At 35.5% G+C, this 17,877-nt stretch overlaps 8 protein-coding genes across 8 annotated transcripts; 5 read left to right on the top strand and 3 right to left on the bottom strand.

Annotated features, from left to right (window-relative positions):
* Positions 1 to 655: 655 nt before the first annotated feature.
* Positions 656 to 2,359, top strand: TVAGG3_0890000 (spectrin binding; the record flags this gene model as incomplete). The annotated part of the gene is made up of 1 exon (XM_001321308.1): positions 656 to 2,359. The coding sequence occupies one exon, from the start codon at positions 656 to 658 to the stop codon at positions 2,357 to 2,359; it is 1,704 nt and encodes a 567-aa protein (XP_001321343.1).
* A 735-nt stretch (positions 2,360 to 3,094) lies between these two features.
* On the bottom strand, positions 3,095 to 4,375 carry TVAGG3_0889990 (amelogenin-related protein family; the record flags this gene model as incomplete). Its single annotated transcript, XM_001321309.1, has 1 exon — positions 3,095 to 4,375. The coding sequence occupies one exon, from the start codon at positions 4,373 to 4,375 to the stop codon at positions 3,095 to 3,097; it is 1,281 nt and encodes a 426-aa protein (XP_001321344.1).
* Positions 4,376 to 6,097: 1,722 nt separating this feature from the next.
* TVAGG3_0889980 (intracellular protein transport) lies at positions 6,098 to 8,413 on the top strand (the record flags this gene model as incomplete). Its single annotated transcript, XM_001321310.1, has 1 exon — positions 6,104 to 8,407. One exon carries the CDS (start codon positions 6,104 to 6,106, stop codon positions 8,405 to 8,407), a length of 2,304 nt encoding a protein of 767 aa, XP_001321345.1.
* Positions 8,414 to 8,616: 203 nt separating this feature from the next.
* TVAGG3_0889970 (uncharacterized protein) lies at positions 8,617 to 9,000 on the top strand (the record flags this gene model as incomplete). The annotated part of the gene is made up of 1 exon (XM_001321311.2): positions 8,637 to 8,912. One exon carries the CDS (start codon positions 8,637 to 8,639, stop codon positions 8,910 to 8,912), a length of 276 nt encoding a protein of 91 aa, XP_001321346.1.
* Positions 9,001 to 9,227: 227 nt separating this feature from the next.
* On the bottom strand, positions 9,228 to 12,413 carry TVAGG3_0889960 (oxygen sensor histidine kinase response regulator DevS/DosS family; the record flags this gene model as incomplete). Its single annotated transcript, XM_001321312.1, has 1 exon — positions 9,257 to 12,316. The coding sequence occupies one exon, from the start codon at positions 12,314 to 12,316 to the stop codon at positions 9,257 to 9,259; it is 3,060 nt and encodes a 1,019-aa protein (XP_001321347.1).
* Positions 12,414 to 12,562: 149 nt separating this feature from the next.
* On the top strand, positions 12,563 to 13,834 carry TVAGG3_0889950 (glycine-rich protein family; the record flags this gene model as incomplete). Its single annotated transcript, XM_001321313.2, has 1 exon — positions 12,988 to 13,737. One exon carries the CDS (start codon positions 12,988 to 12,990, stop codon positions 13,735 to 13,737), a length of 750 nt encoding a protein of 249 aa, XP_001321348.1.
* A 335-nt stretch (positions 13,835 to 14,169) lies between these two features.
* Positions 14,170 to 15,378, top strand: TVAGG3_0889940 (STKc CNK2-like domain-containing protein; the record flags this gene model as incomplete). The annotated part of the gene is made up of 1 exon (XM_001321314.1): positions 14,170 to 15,378. One exon carries the CDS (start codon positions 14,170 to 14,172, stop codon positions 15,376 to 15,378), a length of 1,209 nt encoding a protein of 402 aa, XP_001321349.1.
* Positions 15,379 to 15,687: 309 nt separating this feature from the next.
* On the bottom strand, positions 15,688 to 16,800 carry TVAGG3_0889930 (aminotransferase-related family; the record flags this gene model as incomplete). The annotated part of the gene is made up of 1 exon (XM_001321315.2): positions 15,694 to 16,800. One exon carries the CDS (start codon positions 16,798 to 16,800, stop codon positions 15,694 to 15,696), a length of 1,107 nt encoding a protein of 368 aa, XP_001321350.1.
* Between the last annotated feature and the right edge of the window lie 1,077 nt (positions 16,801 to 17,877).

Raw genomic sequence — 17,877 nt, 5'->3', positions numbered from 1 at the left:
TTCATCATATTTGACTTGTATGAATACAATCATCTTGATGTAAATCTTATTGATTTCAACTTTCCTATTGTTATATTGTCATTTAATACCTGTGATCTTAATTAAAATTCATAAACTATTTCCGAAATATATGTGGTCATTGATTTCCCCATGTATAAACAATATCTATTTCTTCTAATGAGTTTAAACGATGTTTATATGTTAAAATGCAAATGTGTCATTTTAAAAAATTAATAATGTCCGACAAAGACATTCATCCAAATAAATTCAGCGAACTGCGAAGTCTCTGTCAATACTACATTGATTCGTATATTGCATTGTACCAGCTGAAAACGGAAAAGGAAGAAGATTTAAACTCAATTTACAATCTGATCAAAACAGAATTGATTGATTCAAATAAAGGCACGCCAAAAATATTATTAACGATATTTTGTGTATCATTCCGTATAATAATTGCTATACGAAGTCATATTTATCTCTTGCCAAACTCATATTTGATGATTATCATATCACAGAGGTCAAAAATGTTAAATCTATTTCAAACTTCCTGTTTTACAAAGAATATGGAATTAATTTAGACGAATTCTGTGATTTCGGAGAATTTCAATCCGAAAATCTGGAAATTCTTAAAGCAGATACAATTTACAGAGCAATTATGTATAATGACTTAGAAAGATTCATTGCACTCACAGAAGGAGAAGGATTTTATGAAGATCAAACACTTCAAAGCAAATTATATCCATATGATAATGAATATTCTTACCCCGAATATTCATTAATTGAATTATGCTGTTATCATGGAGCTGTTGATTGTTTCAAGTTTTTAAGGACAAAATTTGACACAATAATAACTCGAACATGTCTAGAATTTTCATTTTTAGGAAGAAATCCAGAGATCATGAGTGAATGTTTGAAATATCAAAAACCAAATGAAAAATGCATGGAATATGCAATTATCTCTCACAATATTGATTTTGTTACATTCCTGATGAATGAATACAATATAGAGATCAATTTAGAATTATGCGTAAAATATAATAACCTTGAATCATTTTTAGTTTATTTCGATCAAACTAATGATATTAATGAATGCTTTATTAAATCGACGAAGTTCAATATTGCATCCCTTTACGAATATTTCCTATCAAATGGTGCAAATATCAAGGAAAAAGATAATAATGGACTAACCGCTCTTCATATTTCAGCACTAAATAATAGTAAAGAAACAGCTGAAGTTCTTATTTCACATGGTGCAAATATCAATGAAAAAGGTAATGATGGACAAAACACTCTTCATATTGCAGCATTTAATAGCAGTAAAGAAACAGCTGAAGTTCTTATTTCACATGGTGCAAATATCAACGTAAAAGATTATGATAGACAAACCGCTCTCCATATTGCAGCATTTAATAGCAGTAAAGAAACAGCTGAAGTTCTTATTTCACATGGTGCAAATATCAACGTAAAAGATTATGATAGACAAACCGCTCTCCATATTGCAGCATTTCATAATAGAACAGCTGAAGTTCTTATTTCACACGGTGCAGATATCAATGTAAAAGATATATATGGGAAAACCGCTCTCCATAATGCGGCATTTAATAATAGTAAAGAAACTGCCGAAGTTCTTATTTCACATGGTGCAAATATCAATGAAAAAGATAATGATGGAGAAACCCCTCTTCATATTGCAGCATTTAATAACAGTAAAGAAACAGCTGAAGTTCTTATTTCACATGGTGCAAATATCAATGTAAAATATTTAAACGGAAAAACCGCTCTTCATTATGCAGCAAAATATGATAGCAAAAAAATAGCCGAACTTCTTATTTCACATGGTGCAAATATCAATGAAAAAGATAATAATGGACAAACCGCTCTTTATATTGCAGTACTAAATAATAGTAAAGAAACAGCTGAGGTTCTTATTTCACATGGTGCAAATATCAATGAAAAAAATAATGATGGACAAAACACTCTTCATTATGCAGCATTTAATAACAGTAAAGAAACAGCCGAAGTTCTTATTTCACATGGTGTAAATCTAAATGAAAAAGACATATATGGAAAAACCGCTCTTCATATTTCAGCACTAAATAATAGTAAAGAAACAGCAAAACTTCTTGTTTCACAATGTTTAAATATCAATGAAAAAAATATATCTGGAAAAACCGCTCTTCATTATGCAGCAGAAAATAATAGTAAAGAAACAGCAGAACTTCTTATTTCACATGGTATAAATATCAATGAAAAAAATAATAGAGGAGAAACCGCTCTTCATATTGCAACACTAAATAATAATAAAGACACAGCCGAAATTCTTATTTTACATGGTGCAAAATATAATATTCTTATATAAGAATAAAAATGTTTAAAATGATATGATTTAAGATGAAGTAATAATCTTTATGATTATGAATATATATATAATTTATAAACTACAAATAATAGTTCCATTAAACTGGATAACAAATAAAAAAATTATAAATAATATGATTAGGTCATGAGAGAACTGATTTTCATCTCGATTTCTCTACTTTTTGAGTTTGTCAGTCTATTGTCGCTTGATTTTACGGTGACTTCTACAATTCCTTGATTGATTTTCAGGATAGAAATAACATTTAAACCTGTGCTCGTTCTAGAGAATACGTGATGTTAGATCATTTCCGCTGATTATATTCCCTCTTAGGATTGTAAATAATGCGTTAAGAACTGTTTTCGGCTTTGAATTTGAGGAAATTGCGACATTTGAGATGAAAACAGATTCTTTTTTGACAATCGATAAAAGCGCTGAATCTCCTGGTAATAAGTAGTTAAAAGGGACCAATCTGATGTGTCCTTCCAATGTTACGCCTCCATTTGATGAAGCTAACATGATTCTGATCGATTGAGAGTTATTAATAATGGCTATTTCCAACACTATGTGGTGGAAAATGCTGGAACCTTGTGGCATTTGGCCGATTGGTTTAATAACAACTTGTCGGAATTTTAGTTATCGAATTAACAGGTTCAAATAAATTATAATATATCCATCTATTAGGTAATAATAAAAAGAAAGATGTGCTTTTAGAACTTTTTTAATAATATATTTTATTTAGTTGTATGGGTTGTAATAGTTATCTTTGGTTTCTGGGGCGCTATATGATGGAGCTGGTGCTGGTGCTATATAAGCTGCCGGCTGTTGCGGAGGAGCTCCATAAACAGGTGGAGGTGCTCCATAAACCGGTTGCTGTGGAGGTACTCCATAAACCGGTTGCTGCGGAGGTACTCCATAAACTGATTGATGTGGTGGCGCGACGTAAACAGGTGTTTGTGGAGGTGGTGGAATATAATTGGGCTGAGTTTGCTGAGGTTGCGGCGGCTGTGATGGTGGCGGTGCAATATATGTTGTATTAACAACATTAACTTTAATTGTAGTTGAGTTGGTTTCTTCAACTCTTTGGACAGGACGCGCTTTACTATTGTTATTTGAAGATGAAGCCATTTGTGCAGGATATGCCGAGTTATTGTTATTTGATTGTGATATTCTTTGAGCAGGATATGCTGTGTTATTGTTATTTGATGTTGATTCTCTTTGTGCAGGACGTGCATTATTCTCTTCTTTTGATGCTGATACTTTTGATGATGAGCAGCAGCAACATCTTTTGTCACAACAGCAGACGCAAATTAAGACTATAATTACAATAAAAGCAATTATAACAAAGATAACAATCAGAGCAATTGCCCATGGTTTAAGACCGCCAATACTTGCTTTTCCAACTGCATCACCTGTATTCATTTGTGAAGATGATGTAGAAGAAATAGTGTAAAAATCGTATTTAGACTCAGATCCATCAATAATAAAACTTTCGTCACTTGATGATCCACTTAAATTAAACTTAATTGTGCTAGAATATGTATAATATTGACCTGCATATGTTATAACAGGACTGGTTACAGTTTCATCAGAAGATGTTTGACCGTATTCCATTAAATTATTCACATTATATGAATAATGATTTTGCTCATCAGTCTCAATTTTAAGTTGTACTTCTGAGAAAGCAGATACAATGCAGTATGTATAGCTGCCTGCCGGACTCAATGTGTATTTAACTTTACCAGAAAGGATTGTTACATAAGTACAATAATCTTCTGCTTTCGAATAGTCGTAAGCGATAAATTTACAAGTTTGTGTACCACTTGTTGATGATAACTTAAGTTTACCATTTTCTAAAAATGCAATAGCTTTGATACCTGATGAACCAAGAATACTAAGAGATTTGGAACCAACAATTGCATCTCCTATTATTGAATCGGATTGTGTGAAAACAATTAATGTTTTTATTGGAATTGAGCATGTGGTGGACGACGAAATGGAATATGAATTTAATCCCATTGAAATAAATGAACCAGACGAGGATCCTCCACTATTAGGGGATGGAAATTCCAAAATAGTGACTCCTGTTGAAAATACAAGACTCGAATGACTAAAGTCGAAATATTGATAGTTATAGTGAACGTTATCATCATCTGCTGATATTGAATAGGTTGTGGAAGCTGTTGTCGAAGCAAGTTGTTTATAATTTAAAGTAACAGCCTTATTGCTATAAAGTGCGTATGATGTGAAAAGACTAGTGGGTTTACCACCATCAGTAGAATAATAAACGTCATTACTATCTCCACTGTTTTCTAGATAGACCGTAAACGACTCAGTATCGAGAATAATTAAATAACAATTTTTAGTGTTAGAATATGTAGTTTGCGTCATACTGTATAATTCCGAAGCTGGCTTAATCCAGAATTCAAGAATATCGTATGTTTGTGGTATAAGAAAAACGCCAAAATCGGCATATATGGAAGAAGAAGAACTTGTAACTTTATACGTTCCATATGTGGATTTAAGCTTGTAAACTCTAGTATTTAAACTTTCCCCATCTATCTGTATATTTGATGGATTATTGATCCATACGAGATAATAATCGTAATTTGAAACAGATTCAAGATCGAATATTAGTTAAATCTTGAATCTGTAGTAGCCCGTGGAACTTACTGTATAGGAATTAGCAGTGCTTATTAAAAAATTTAACATTCAAAAATGAGTCGCATATTTAACGATAAATTGTTTTCAAAAACCCCTCAAAATTGAATAAAAGTGTAAACTATTTGAGAAGAGAAGATTTAACAAAAAATAGTGTATTACATGAATTATGTTATTATTTTCATACTGAAAGTAAATTTACAAAAGTACGTTATTCAATAACGATAAAACATTATTCCATCTCCAAAGAGGGATGATCAAGGCGATTGCTTTAATACAGGCATACAACCCCATATGAAACTTTAAAATTAAGAAAAACGACATTGATTTCATACAAATTAATATTATCATCAAAGTACTTCGATGAATACAAATAATGTCTATAAGTTTAATGGCATGGAGTATGGCATATATCTATAAGCTGAAATTTTGCCTGAATATAATTTTTTTTTTTAGTTTAGGATATAGCTGAAAATATAAGAAAATATAGAATGGTTATATTCACTTTTTATTTAACATTCAATGTGCATATACCATTCTGTTTTACTTTATGTAAATGTTGAAGAATTTTTACTTTCCTTTATACTTATTCATTCTGCATACATTCATTGTATTTATGAGATGATATAGATCTGAGCTTTTGAACGGTATTCTTAATAAAATCATTCTAATGGCTTTTCATAAGAATTTGAAGTTCAATATACCGATTGATGATAATTTCAGCATTAATATACTCTACATTATCCAACGCATCACTTAGATCACTGAATTTTTGATTATTTTTGTTTGATATTTTAATGAATTTTATCAACAATCTTCAATTCATTTCAGATCCAATCGTGACCGGAAAAATGGCCTAAGACACATATGTTTTAAACCCCAATTGCAAGAAAAGGTTCCATCATTCAAAGTTGAGAGAAACTGGTAATTATTTTCATATCACATATCACATCTAATTACAATTTCCTTTCATGTCGTTTTTCGCCATGAACTTATTCACTAATATCAATTTACAAGTTTATTCCCATCGTGAAATAAACGCAACCGCCAAGATTAGAATTTATCGTTTACGTCACTTTTATTCAAATGGCGACGAATTTTGAAGACTTTATCGTCTCAATTCTGGAAACAGACACAATTGAAGATGAGAGAGTTGTTATTTCGAATGAGCTTGCAAACATGCGTACATTTATTCGTGATTGCAGCGAACATTATAAGCCTCGTCTAGTATTAAAGCTTATGTACTTAGATATGATAGGCGAAAACACAGCTTGGGGACAAATGGAAATTGTTAGCCTCATGGCACACGATCGCCCGAGCTATAAGAGAATCGGATATCTCGCTGCAGCAAACATTCTCGACGAAGACAACGAAAGAATTGTTCTTATTACACATACAATGCAAAAAGATCTCACATCTCCAAATCCTTTAGTTCAAATGTTACCTCTTACTTTATTGGCTAATATCGGTGCTGTAGAAATGTGCAGAACCCTTGTTACTGATGTTCAAAAGCTTCTCGATTCTCCTTTATCAGCAATGCAAAAGCGCGCTGCTATGGCATCTGTTCATATCATTCGCAAAGTTCCCGAATTATCTGACTCATTCCGCCCATATGTACAGAAGCTCCTCAACCATTCCGCACATTGCTGCGTTATGGCAGGCATCATGCTCGCTCTTGAAATGCTCAAAGTTGATCCAGATTTAGCAAACCAATGGGGACAGTTCTGCACACCATTTACAAAGATTCTCAAGAACTTATACGAAGCTCGTCCTTCAAGCGAGTTCTCTTTCTCGATTTTCAACGACCCATTCCTTCAAATCAAGATTATGAAGATTTTAGCACATCTCAAGCGCCCATCCGAGGAACTCGATGAACTCCTAGCTTCAATTATTACATCAGTAGATGTCCGCCGTAACACTGGTCGTTCAATTCTTTTCCAAGCAATCCAAACAATCAATACATGCGCTAAGAAGGCATCTCTCAGATCTCTTGCATACAACCAGATCGGCCGTCTCTTTACTTTCCCAGAACCAAACGTTCTTTACTCTGCTTTATCTGCTTTCAGCCAAATTCTTTACAACGAGAACCAAATCATCGACAGAAGCTCCGCAGATTCCGTCGTTTTACAGAGATACAAGTCGCAGGTCGTGTCCTGTCTCGACCACAAAGATGCTTCAATCAGACGTCGCGCGTTAGATGTTATTACAGCACTTGTTGACGAGTCGAATGTTGAAGTCCTCATCCCAGATGTCAACCAGTACCTCCGCATGGCCGATGGAGACTTCAGAATCGAACTTGTCGCAAAAGTCTTCGCATCTGTTCAGAGATTCGCTCCTTCACCGGAGTGGAACTTCACAACAGTTCTTAATATCCTCATCGATAGTGGAAACTACGTCGGAAACGATGTTATCTCTTCAATTTGCAAATTAATAGGTCAGCATCAAGATTTACGCTACAAAGCCGTCAAATTACTTACAGAGAAACTCCCAGACAACTCTTCCAACCAGAGTCTTGTTCAAGTTGCCGCATGGACAATCGGAGAATTTCTTGAAGAGGAATCTGATGCACCAGAGATCCTTAAACGCATCCTTCTTATGCCACAGACCACCATCGAGACCAAGTGCTACATCATTATCGCACTTGCCAAAGTCGCCGTCAGATTCAACCGTATTCCAGAGATGACACCTGTTTTCGAGGACCTTGCCAAGTCCAACAACCTCGAAATCCAGCAGCGCGCCGGCGAGATCCTTCACATTCTCTCAAAGAAGGAGCTCTACGACGATCTCCTTGTTCCATTAGAATTCGAGGAAGCTCCTGTTGGCGAAATAAAGAGCCAACACAACGAGAATCTCCTCGATCTCGAGATGGAAGCACCTCAGCAGAAGCAGCAACAGCCAGTGGACGCTGTCGCAGCTTTACTTGGTGCTCCAGTCGCTCAGCCACAGCAACAACAGCCTGCTGTTCAGCAGTTGTTGGCTGACGCGTCAAAGGGAACTTCCCCACAAAAAGTGACACCAAAGAAAGAGATTACACCACCGAAAGGAGCCGTTGAAGCCCTCCGCACACAGGATTACGTCATCTACTTCGAGTTCCAGAGGAACCAGAACAATCCTAACCAGCTCGCCATCCGCGCTTCATGCTTCAACCTTGGAGAAGTTCCCCTCACTCAGTTCCAGATTCAGTACGGATTGCCACAGGGATGGATGATATCCCCTCAGCAGCCAAGTGGAAATGTCCTTGAGCCAATCGGAGGAAGACCAATCATGCAGGTCTTGATGCTCCAGAACAAGGGAGTAAACAAGCTTCAGATGAGAACTCAGATCACTTACTTGTACAGATCACAGCCTTTGAAGGAGAATGGAACAATCAACCAAGCAATCTTCGGCTAAATCTTTTTTTATATTTTTGAGAAATTAAATTACAAAAGATATTTTTTTCGAAGACAAATCGGGATGAAAATCCTAAAAAAAATCATCAAGAGACTATTACATGATGTTACATACAATTGCAGGTTTTTAAATATATGAAATAAATGCCAACTACAAATTTGAGGGAAATATTCGGCACTTTTATAAATTTGTGAATGGCACTTTTTTTCAGAGGTTTACGGCACTTTAGATGTCCGATGCAGACTCTTCAGCCGATGCAGAGCCGCCTTGTAGTGGCTCTACCACTGCCAATAAATCGATAATAGAGAAGACTGGTTTAATTACCGCAGGAGAGACTCACTACGGCTGTCTCCGATTTCATCCAATGCATTTCCACTCTGAAGTACAACGTCCCAAGGCCCCATTCAATCCTCGAGTCTTTGACTGGACAATTTCCAACATGAATTTTCCAAGACTCGTTATGGAAAACGATCAGTTCCCGCAATACTGCCCGAACTACAGCTAAGCACAAGCAATACATTACGTAAAGCTTTCCCTACAAATAAATTAGCTGGAAAATAACCTAAGCGAATAGAAATAAAATATGTTCGTTATTAAATTGAATTCATTTTCAAAATTACTTCGGCAATACAGAAAAAATACCATACAAACTCCGATTAACTAGCGAAATTGAATCCATTTACAAAAGAATTTCAAAGTTCGCTTTTGTTTTTCAGTTTGAATATTTTTTCATATTTTTTTATTGCGTGAGATATGACTTCGCTGACTGTATAGAAAAGATTTAGATCTAAAAACAGATAATTTATATAATATCATACATAACAAAAACATATATAGAAAAAAAAAAAATTATCCACTCAACTGGAAGAATTGTTTGTTTCGGTTGAACGATGGTCCAACAATACCAATATGCTGTACATCTTTTACAGGAGCTGCGGATACCACCTTAACGAGCTTTTCAAGTCCGGCCATTCTCTTAAGAACGCATTGTTTCTTATTATAAAGCTCCTGGCAGTTATGCTTAGATGAATATGTGAGCTTTGCTTCGACTTCTCTTGTTCCAAGTGAAAATCTTTCAAGAGAATACAAATATTCCCATTTATCAGAGATTTCGTTGGATCTAGCGAATTCATCATACAAGCACATATTGAACATGCATTGCAAGAAGAGTTGGCGATGAGTTTCGCAAGTAATATCAAATTGATGAGAATCAATTACTTTTGAAAGCTCTTCTGTAGCAGTAGCAATTGTCTCTTGGGACATGATGAACGAAATGATCGATTTCATGATCGAATCAACATCTTCGAAAAATAATTTATTTTTGAATTTTGAAAGGATATGCATTGATTTCGTAACAGCAAGATGAACATGGACTGATCTAGATCCAGCAATGATGGCTTCTGTCGTCATAAGTCTCTTGTGATACGAATCATCCGTTCCATCGTGACCAGAATAAACGAGAAGGGAAGCAATGATCAAAGAAATAATCTCAACTTTACTGAAAACGTCATGCGATGATGACAGAATTCTGTAAACGAATTGTGCAATTGAGACAACTTTTACCCAACTATGATAACCGAGCTGGTTATACGATGATCTTACACTACATATGAATGTGAAGAAATCGTCGCACTTGATGTTTCCTAACAAGTTAAGCTGATGGTAAATTTCGAAAACTGTTGAAACTAACTCTTCAGGAGTTCTCTCGTACGCCTTGTATTCATTCACATTGATATCAGTCTTATTAGAGAATGATGCTGGAACGATACTTTTACCGATTTCGTCACGATTTATGAAATGAGAAATTATAAGTTGGGATCTGCCGTGTTCTATGACATTCATCATACTTCTCATTGTTACACTTGTTGAAACAATGTTAGAAATGCACGTCAAAGTGTTCAAATCGATTTGTGTGAAGTTTCCATGTTTATTACATGCTTCAACGCATCCGATTTGAGATCCATCAGCAATAATAGGTACTAAGAGGATGTTACGCTTTCCCCTATCGGAAGAATCATGAACAATAGCTTCGTGGAAAGTATCATTGATTATTAACGATTTATTGTTCTTCAAACAATAATCTACAGCTCCTTTTCCACTAAATGCCGGTTTGAAGTGACCATCTTGGCCTGCAAGCTCGACAATACCTTTTGTATTGTTGAATAAATAAACAGTGACTCCCATACAATCAGTACAGATCCTTGCTACATGGCATAATTCTCTAATTGATCCATCAACATCTTCCAGCTTAGGAACGGCCTTTGAAACCATGTCTATTCTCTTTTGTAAATCATTTGTTTGGTCTTGAAGGTTCTGATTGTGAATCATATATGTACAAAGTGTTCCATATACTGTAGCGATCAAGGAGTCGCGTTTTGAGAACGGCATATTGTCCATTTTGTTAATTAATTGAATAACTCCATGAACTTCACCGAAAGTATTAATGATCGGCGTGGACATTAACGTTCTTGTTGTATATCCAGTCATTTCATCGATAGAAGGATTGAAATGGGACGAGTCGGCTGCATTAGATAAATTTAATTCTTGACCTGTTTGAGCTACGTAGCCAGCTATGCCTTCGCCAATCTTCATTTTGATTGGTTTCCTTGATCCCGAGAAATAAGCGCTCTCTAGTTTGTCTTCATTGACTTTTAGAAAAACAACTCTGTCTGATTGCGAAATTTTCTGGATTTCGACCATTGTGTCTTCAAGCATTCCGACTAAAGACCTTTTTACATTGTAAACTGGCAAAAACTTTTGAATTCCTTTGAGAAGATCTAATCCTGGTTCCGAATTCGGATTTTCTGAGTACTTCAGAGCATTTCTGAAGTAAGTACATACAAAAGGAGTGATATAATCAAGCATATATTCATCTTCCGAAGTAAAAATAGGCTTAATTGTGCAGCCACGGATAATAATCACCAAATTATTACAAACATTACCCATAAACGGCAAATCTTGTTGGCCATCAATTACAACATTATAACAAGACTCTCTTTTGATGGAAAAAGAGTTGTAAAGCTGACCTTTTGATAGAACAAATCCGGTTATTCCGAGTTCATTGTTATTTATCTCTTTAATCGATCCATTCTTGTATTGTATTGGTTTGAGTTTGTTTGTAAAGTCCCAAATTTCACTATCAGCGCATTTAAAAATGTCTTTCATTTTTGTAGAGAAAATTGCAAGGAATTGCTCAACCGCCATGACAGAACTCATCTCAAAAATGTGTCCTTGAAGTGATGGCTGCTTTAAAAACCTTGAAAAAAGTTCAAATTTCTGTTGTAAAATGTTAATAAAAGTTAGATCACGGAAATTAGGTTCGGGATCTGCAAATTTCTTTTGTATTTCTATAAGACCTGTAATAGATCCATCGAAATCACGTAATTGGAAGATAATTAAAGGTCCTTTTTCATTTACTATCTTTCCATCAAGTTCTGGTCTCCAATGCTGATGTTCTCCAGCTACTGGTATAGTTTGAACAGTTGTATTGAAAAAAGATTGACCGATTAATGTATCTTCGTGATTTACTGAAACTTTGTATTTATAAGAGTATAATCTTGCAAGGGAAGTGATTTCCTCCCAGTATACTACATTGTTTGATGTGATGTTTTCTTGAATAAAATCTTCTATTTCGTTTCTAAATGTTTTAATATGTAATTTTGAAAAGAAATTATCAATTAACGTTGTGACTTCTTGAATAGTTTGTTCTTTTGTAACACGTGTAGGCATTAGAGTGATTTCTGGCTTTTCTTCTTGAATTAATCTTTGTCTTATTACGGGAATTGCTGTTTTTACTGTACGACCGAATGTTTGGGTTTGAGAGAAAGCTTTTTTACTGCTAACACTACGAGTTTCCATGTTTTTTGATGGAGATTCAATTCGAATTCCGTGTGTACGCGCAGAAGACATTCCATAATAAGAATCAACCCGAAAGTATGGATCTTGGGGACTCGCAACTATAGGTTGGGTACTTGCTAAAGGATCTAATCGAGAATTTTTCATGAAAATAACTTTTTTTTATTTGAAAATCAAAAATCTCCGTTTTTTTCGATCTTGATTCTTTACATTTTATGCTATTGATAAAAATAGGATAAAATATAGGGAATATATCTTGTAATCAGCATTTATCCTCATATAATATTGAGTCAAAACTGCCTTTTTTTTAAATGATTGACCCTTTTAGATGAAAACTTATATTACCCAATAGATTACTAGATCCAACAAAAGGTAGTTCGAAATATACTGTAAATAGCTCCACAAAGACACATATCTTCGATTATCCTTGTGAATCATATTCTGATTGCACTGACTATGTCATTGAATTGCGCCCAGCGATTTATAAGTTCGAGCTATATGGTGCATCAGGAGGTGCAGCCAAAGACCACGTATCATCTTTTATCGATATAAACGGAAATTGTGTTCCTGATGAATTTGTTCAGTCACTTAATGGGAACGCCCAGTGCCGAAAGGTTGGAAACAGTGGAGGTGCTGGGGGCTACATTTCCGGTGTGATCAGGATCACACACCCAATAACCGCTTATGCAACAATAGGTGGCCAAGGAAATTATTCATATAATGTGATGGCTCAAACATATGATGTTGATAAGATGGTTAAAGGAGGCTACGGTGGTGGAGGCTATTCGGTTAATTACTATGCGTCTAGCACTCAATTTGGAGCAGGGAGCGGAGGTGGCCAAACCGCTGTCAAGTTTCTTCAAAACGATTTATGGCACCGCGTGATTGTGAGCGGCGGTGGAGGTGGGTCTGATAATGTTGATGTTGGAGCATTTATGTCGGGAGATGACGGATCTGGTGGGGCAGGAGGAGGCCTTGTTGCCCAGATATATTGGGTTGATGGTCAGTATATTACCACCAAACCTGCTAATTCCACTTTTGGTTTCACTTTTGGATCTGGCGAATCTGCCCAGGCGACTAAATCGAAAAACGAAAATGGTGTTCAAACAGCCCTTGGAGGATATGATAAATCTGGTGCTGGTAGTGGCTGGTTTGGAGGTTTTGCAAGTCATCATGGAAATGGTGGCTCAGGCGGTGGGAGTTCTTGGGCTTTATCTATGGATGCGGAAATTCCAACGGACTTTATTCCAGCCAAAGGACCATTTTTTGACCAACCAGACAGCAAAAAATATTTCTTCTCTTTGAATGATGGCTTTATTTTTACCGATGTTAAATCATTTCCTGGAATCCGAGAAGGAAATGGGAGACTTGTCATTACAGTTCTCCAATTTGTAGAGAAACCATCATTGAGATCTAATTGCTACTGGAAGTTTGGCTACGAAATATTATTTATTCAACTGATTTCACAAGCATAATAAAAATCTGATTTCAAGCCAATTTAAAATTGAAAAGGATATATTTGGAATGACTATTCTTTTTGTTATGTAAAATAGCGAAGTAGAAAAATGTGAATTCGTTATTTTACATAGGAAAAAAGTCAATCATAGCAAAACTCCACTTCATTATGCAATATATAAAAAGGCAAATTTCATCTTTGTATTATGTTTCATCTTTCTATTTTCATAATGATAGATATCTGATTTTAATGGTCTTCATATCAAATTTTGGTAAAAAGTCAATCAATTAATAAACATTATCATGATACCATAGTTTCACATTTCGGATATAATAACAGCATTGCAAGCGATCTATGTATGCATATTATGACAGCTGTATGTCATTACACACTTTCCTAAACAATAGAAAATTTTCTTATTCAAAATGATGTACGTTTAACAATTCGGAGAATGAATTTGCCCGGCTTCGTCGAGCAGAAAGTCTTAGGCAAAGGAACCTACGGATGCGTCTACAAAGCTAAGAGATTAAGTGACGGTCAATCTTATGCAGTTAAAGTCATCAATCTTGGAAATCTTAACCATCGCGAAATAGAAGACTCAGTAAATGAGATAAGACTTATGGCATCATTTTCTTCACCATTTATTATACGATTTTATGAGGCATTTTGCGACAACAGACGTCTTTGCATTGTTACTGAATATTCCAGACTTGGAGATCTTGCTCATCTCATTGAAAGGAGAAAGAAGAAGCGTCGTCCATTCCATGAAGATGATATTTGGCGTTATTTACTTCAGATGCTTGAAGGATTAAAAGTTCTTCACAATTGCGGCGTTGTTCACCGTGATATCAAGAGTGCCAATATCCTTCTATCAGCTCCTGATTTAATCAAGATTGCTGATCTTGGCGTTTCTACAGTTCTTCACACAACACAACTTGCAAGAACTCAAATCGGTACTCCTTTGTATCTTGCACCAGAAGTTTGGAAGCGTAGACCATATGACTCCAAATGCGATATGTGGTCTCTTGGCGTTTTGCTCTATGAAATGATGACATTTACTTATCCTTTCACAGCACGCACAACACAAGAATTGGCGCAGAGATGCTGCCTTGGAAAGTTCACAATCCCACACGGATATTCAGCAGAACTTGTTTCAATTGTCCGTCGTTTATTGCAGGTTAATCCATTGATGCGCCCATCAGTAGACGATCTTTTGAACACACAATGCATCAAAAACAGAATTGGAATGTTAGCTGCGTTCGTTGAGCACAGCGAAGACCTTGAAACAGATGATAAATTATTGTCTACAATTAAAGTTCCTATGAATGTACGTAACTTACATCTTCCTTCAGCTGCTTATGGCAAGAAAGTTAGTATAGTCAAGCCATTGGAGCAGCGTCTTCATATGAAGAAAGGAGTCAAACTCAGCAAGGACGTATCTGTCATCTCTTCTCCAGAGTTACAGCTCGTAGCAGATCTTGATTGGTGGTCTCCAAACAAGGTAGGCCAAGAACCACTCACAGGAAGAGACGAAAACCAGAATCCTAACGCTTATGAGATGCAAAGGCCAATGTCACAAAGGCCAGCATTAAAGCCAATTCCACCACCGCCAATTGGTGTCCGCGCTCCTAGACCAAATCCACGTTTCATGCGTCATTAATTTAATTTTTGTATTGTAAATATTCTTTTTCTTGCTTTGAACTATATTTGCAAACAAAAAACAATGTTTAGGCATCGAAAATTAAAGTTATCAAGAAAATCAATTTTAAGTTTTCAAATTTCCACTACACTAAGTGCAGATTTCGGTGGCTGCCATCTTTGAAGAGACCTAATAAAATTGTTTAGTAATGGAAGATGTTGTCACCAGAGATAATTTAGTCATATTTTTTAAAGATCTTATATGAATTGTTTTGGGTTAAAAAAGGATTTAATTAATCTATACAACGACTTTTATATACAAACTCTACAAATAACTTTATAATTTCTTAGAATGGAGCTTCTTCTGCTCTTTAAGTCCTTCATGGAGCTCCTTGCAGTTCTTGAATGCTGTGACAAGGCCAAGAGCGTGTTGTGGTGTTCTTACGCCAAGTCTGCAGCAAGTTGGAGTTCCGAATGACTTGCACCATCTCAATGGGTAGCCAGCTTCGAAGGCAACCCTATCAGCAAGGCCGGCAAGTTCTTCTGTGTAGAAATCAACGAATACGTATGGAACCCACAATGGAGAGTTCAAGTTTGGTCTTGCACCAAGCTCGGAGAGTAAGTCGAACATAATACGCTTCCAGTATGGTGTGATTCTCCACATTTCTTCGAAGTATGTTTCTTGATGAAGAGCTGCGATCATGAATTTCTGAGCGAAACCATTGACTGACCATGGGATTTGGTGCTTGTTGATCTTATCGATGATGTTCTTTGTTGAACAGAGTGTTCCGAGTCTGATAAGTGGGCAGGCAAGAACTTTTGTCCATGACATGCAAACAATGACTCTGTCACCGAATTCTTCGATGAGACGGATTGCGGAATGGTTCATCCAGTCTGGGCCGAAGCATGGCATGAATGATTCATCGATAAGGAATGTTGTTTTTGAATCCTTTGCAATCATTGCACGAAGATCCTCGAATGGGATGTAATCACCTGTTGGGCTGTTTGGATTGATCATAATTGTCAATTCAGCATCATTCTGGGCATGTGGAACCTTAACAAGTCCTGCATTTGTTGCAGCACGCTCGTATTCCATGAATTGAGCTGGCCATGGTCCTGGTCTCCACTTCTGACCTGCCTTGAAGAGTCTTGGAACCATATCGATGAATTCTGATGCACCATTGCCAAGAAGGATTTGTTCTGGTGGCATCTTCATGGCATCAGCGAGGTGGCATCTGCATTCCCAGGAGTCCTGATCTGGATAGTGCTCGATTTCATTGAATGCATCAAGAGCAGCAGCGACAGCTGTTTTTGGCGGGCCAGAAAGGTTTGTTGTGACTGAGAAATCGCACTTGAAATTCTTGCAAGCCATGTAGGACTGGCCACCATGGAAGCACTGAACAGCTGGCTTCTGATACTTAGCGACAATCGGGTCGTTCAGCATTTATTAGAAATAATGATCAGATTTCTGATAACCATTCAATTTAGAACCAAACTGGTACAGAAAAAATTGAGAGCTCCGATTAGATGATTTCTGGCTCCGATCACTTTACTTTGCTCAGAATTCGGGCCATCACGTATGAAAGAGTATTATTCAACTAGTTATAAACGAATACGTACATACACCGAATTAAATGTCTCAAATCCAGAATTAGATTTGTCAATCAGTTAGTTTCTTGATATTTTCAATTAAATTTGGGCTATCTAGTTATAACATTGGATGCTGAGCCTAATATTATAAAATGGCAATAAAAATCAAAAATTGTAAAGTTAGATCAAAAATGATAAAATATATATAACATGGTAGAAAAATAAGAAAAGGTCATGTAATCGAATTGAAAATAACTTTTTCAATTAATTCAATTTTTAACGGCAGACATGATCTACTTTCGTATGTATTCTAATATCATTAGAATTAACAATTTTTCATATTTTAAATTTATCAGAAAATTTTTTTGTTATAATTAATTTTTGATAGGAACTTTTTCGGTTTGGTCGAATAGACAAATTTCAAAATATTCCATACATAATACGTATAATCATTCGTTCGGGAATCAACAAATGTCACTTTTACTGTCAATTTATACAATGTTTCAAGAATGACACGCATTTATGCTTGGCGTTTAAATCAGTTTCAAAATCCCATTTAAAATGTCTTATAGAATGTTAATTCGAATTTAAATCGAAGCTAATTTTACTTTTTAATTTCATTTCCGAACCAAAAACGTTTTTTTAACAAAATTTGCCTACTTCTAATCACACCATACAAGTTAAAAATATTTTCTTCTCATTTAAGAATTCATTTTCAAATTTTTAATCTAAATATATGTCCTTCTCATTTTTCTGCCTTTTATCTTCATTCTATCACTTTTGATTTATAAACTTTACATGTTATAGATATTAAAAAAAGTTTCTATTAGGGATCAATATAAAGTTCATTTTGAACATATGAGAATTTTTATAAAATATGGAATATATTCTATGTACACAACATGGTTAAAGGATTGCTACCAATAAAAAT

Source organism: Trichomonas vaginalis, chromosome VI (assembly GCF_026262505.1).
Source record: "Trichomonas vaginalis G3 chromosome VI, whole genome shotgun sequence".
NCBI lineage: Eukaryota > Parabasalia > Trichomonadida > Trichomonadidae > Trichomonas > Trichomonas vaginalis.
This window is presented reverse-complemented; position numbering and strand designations above follow the sequence as displayed.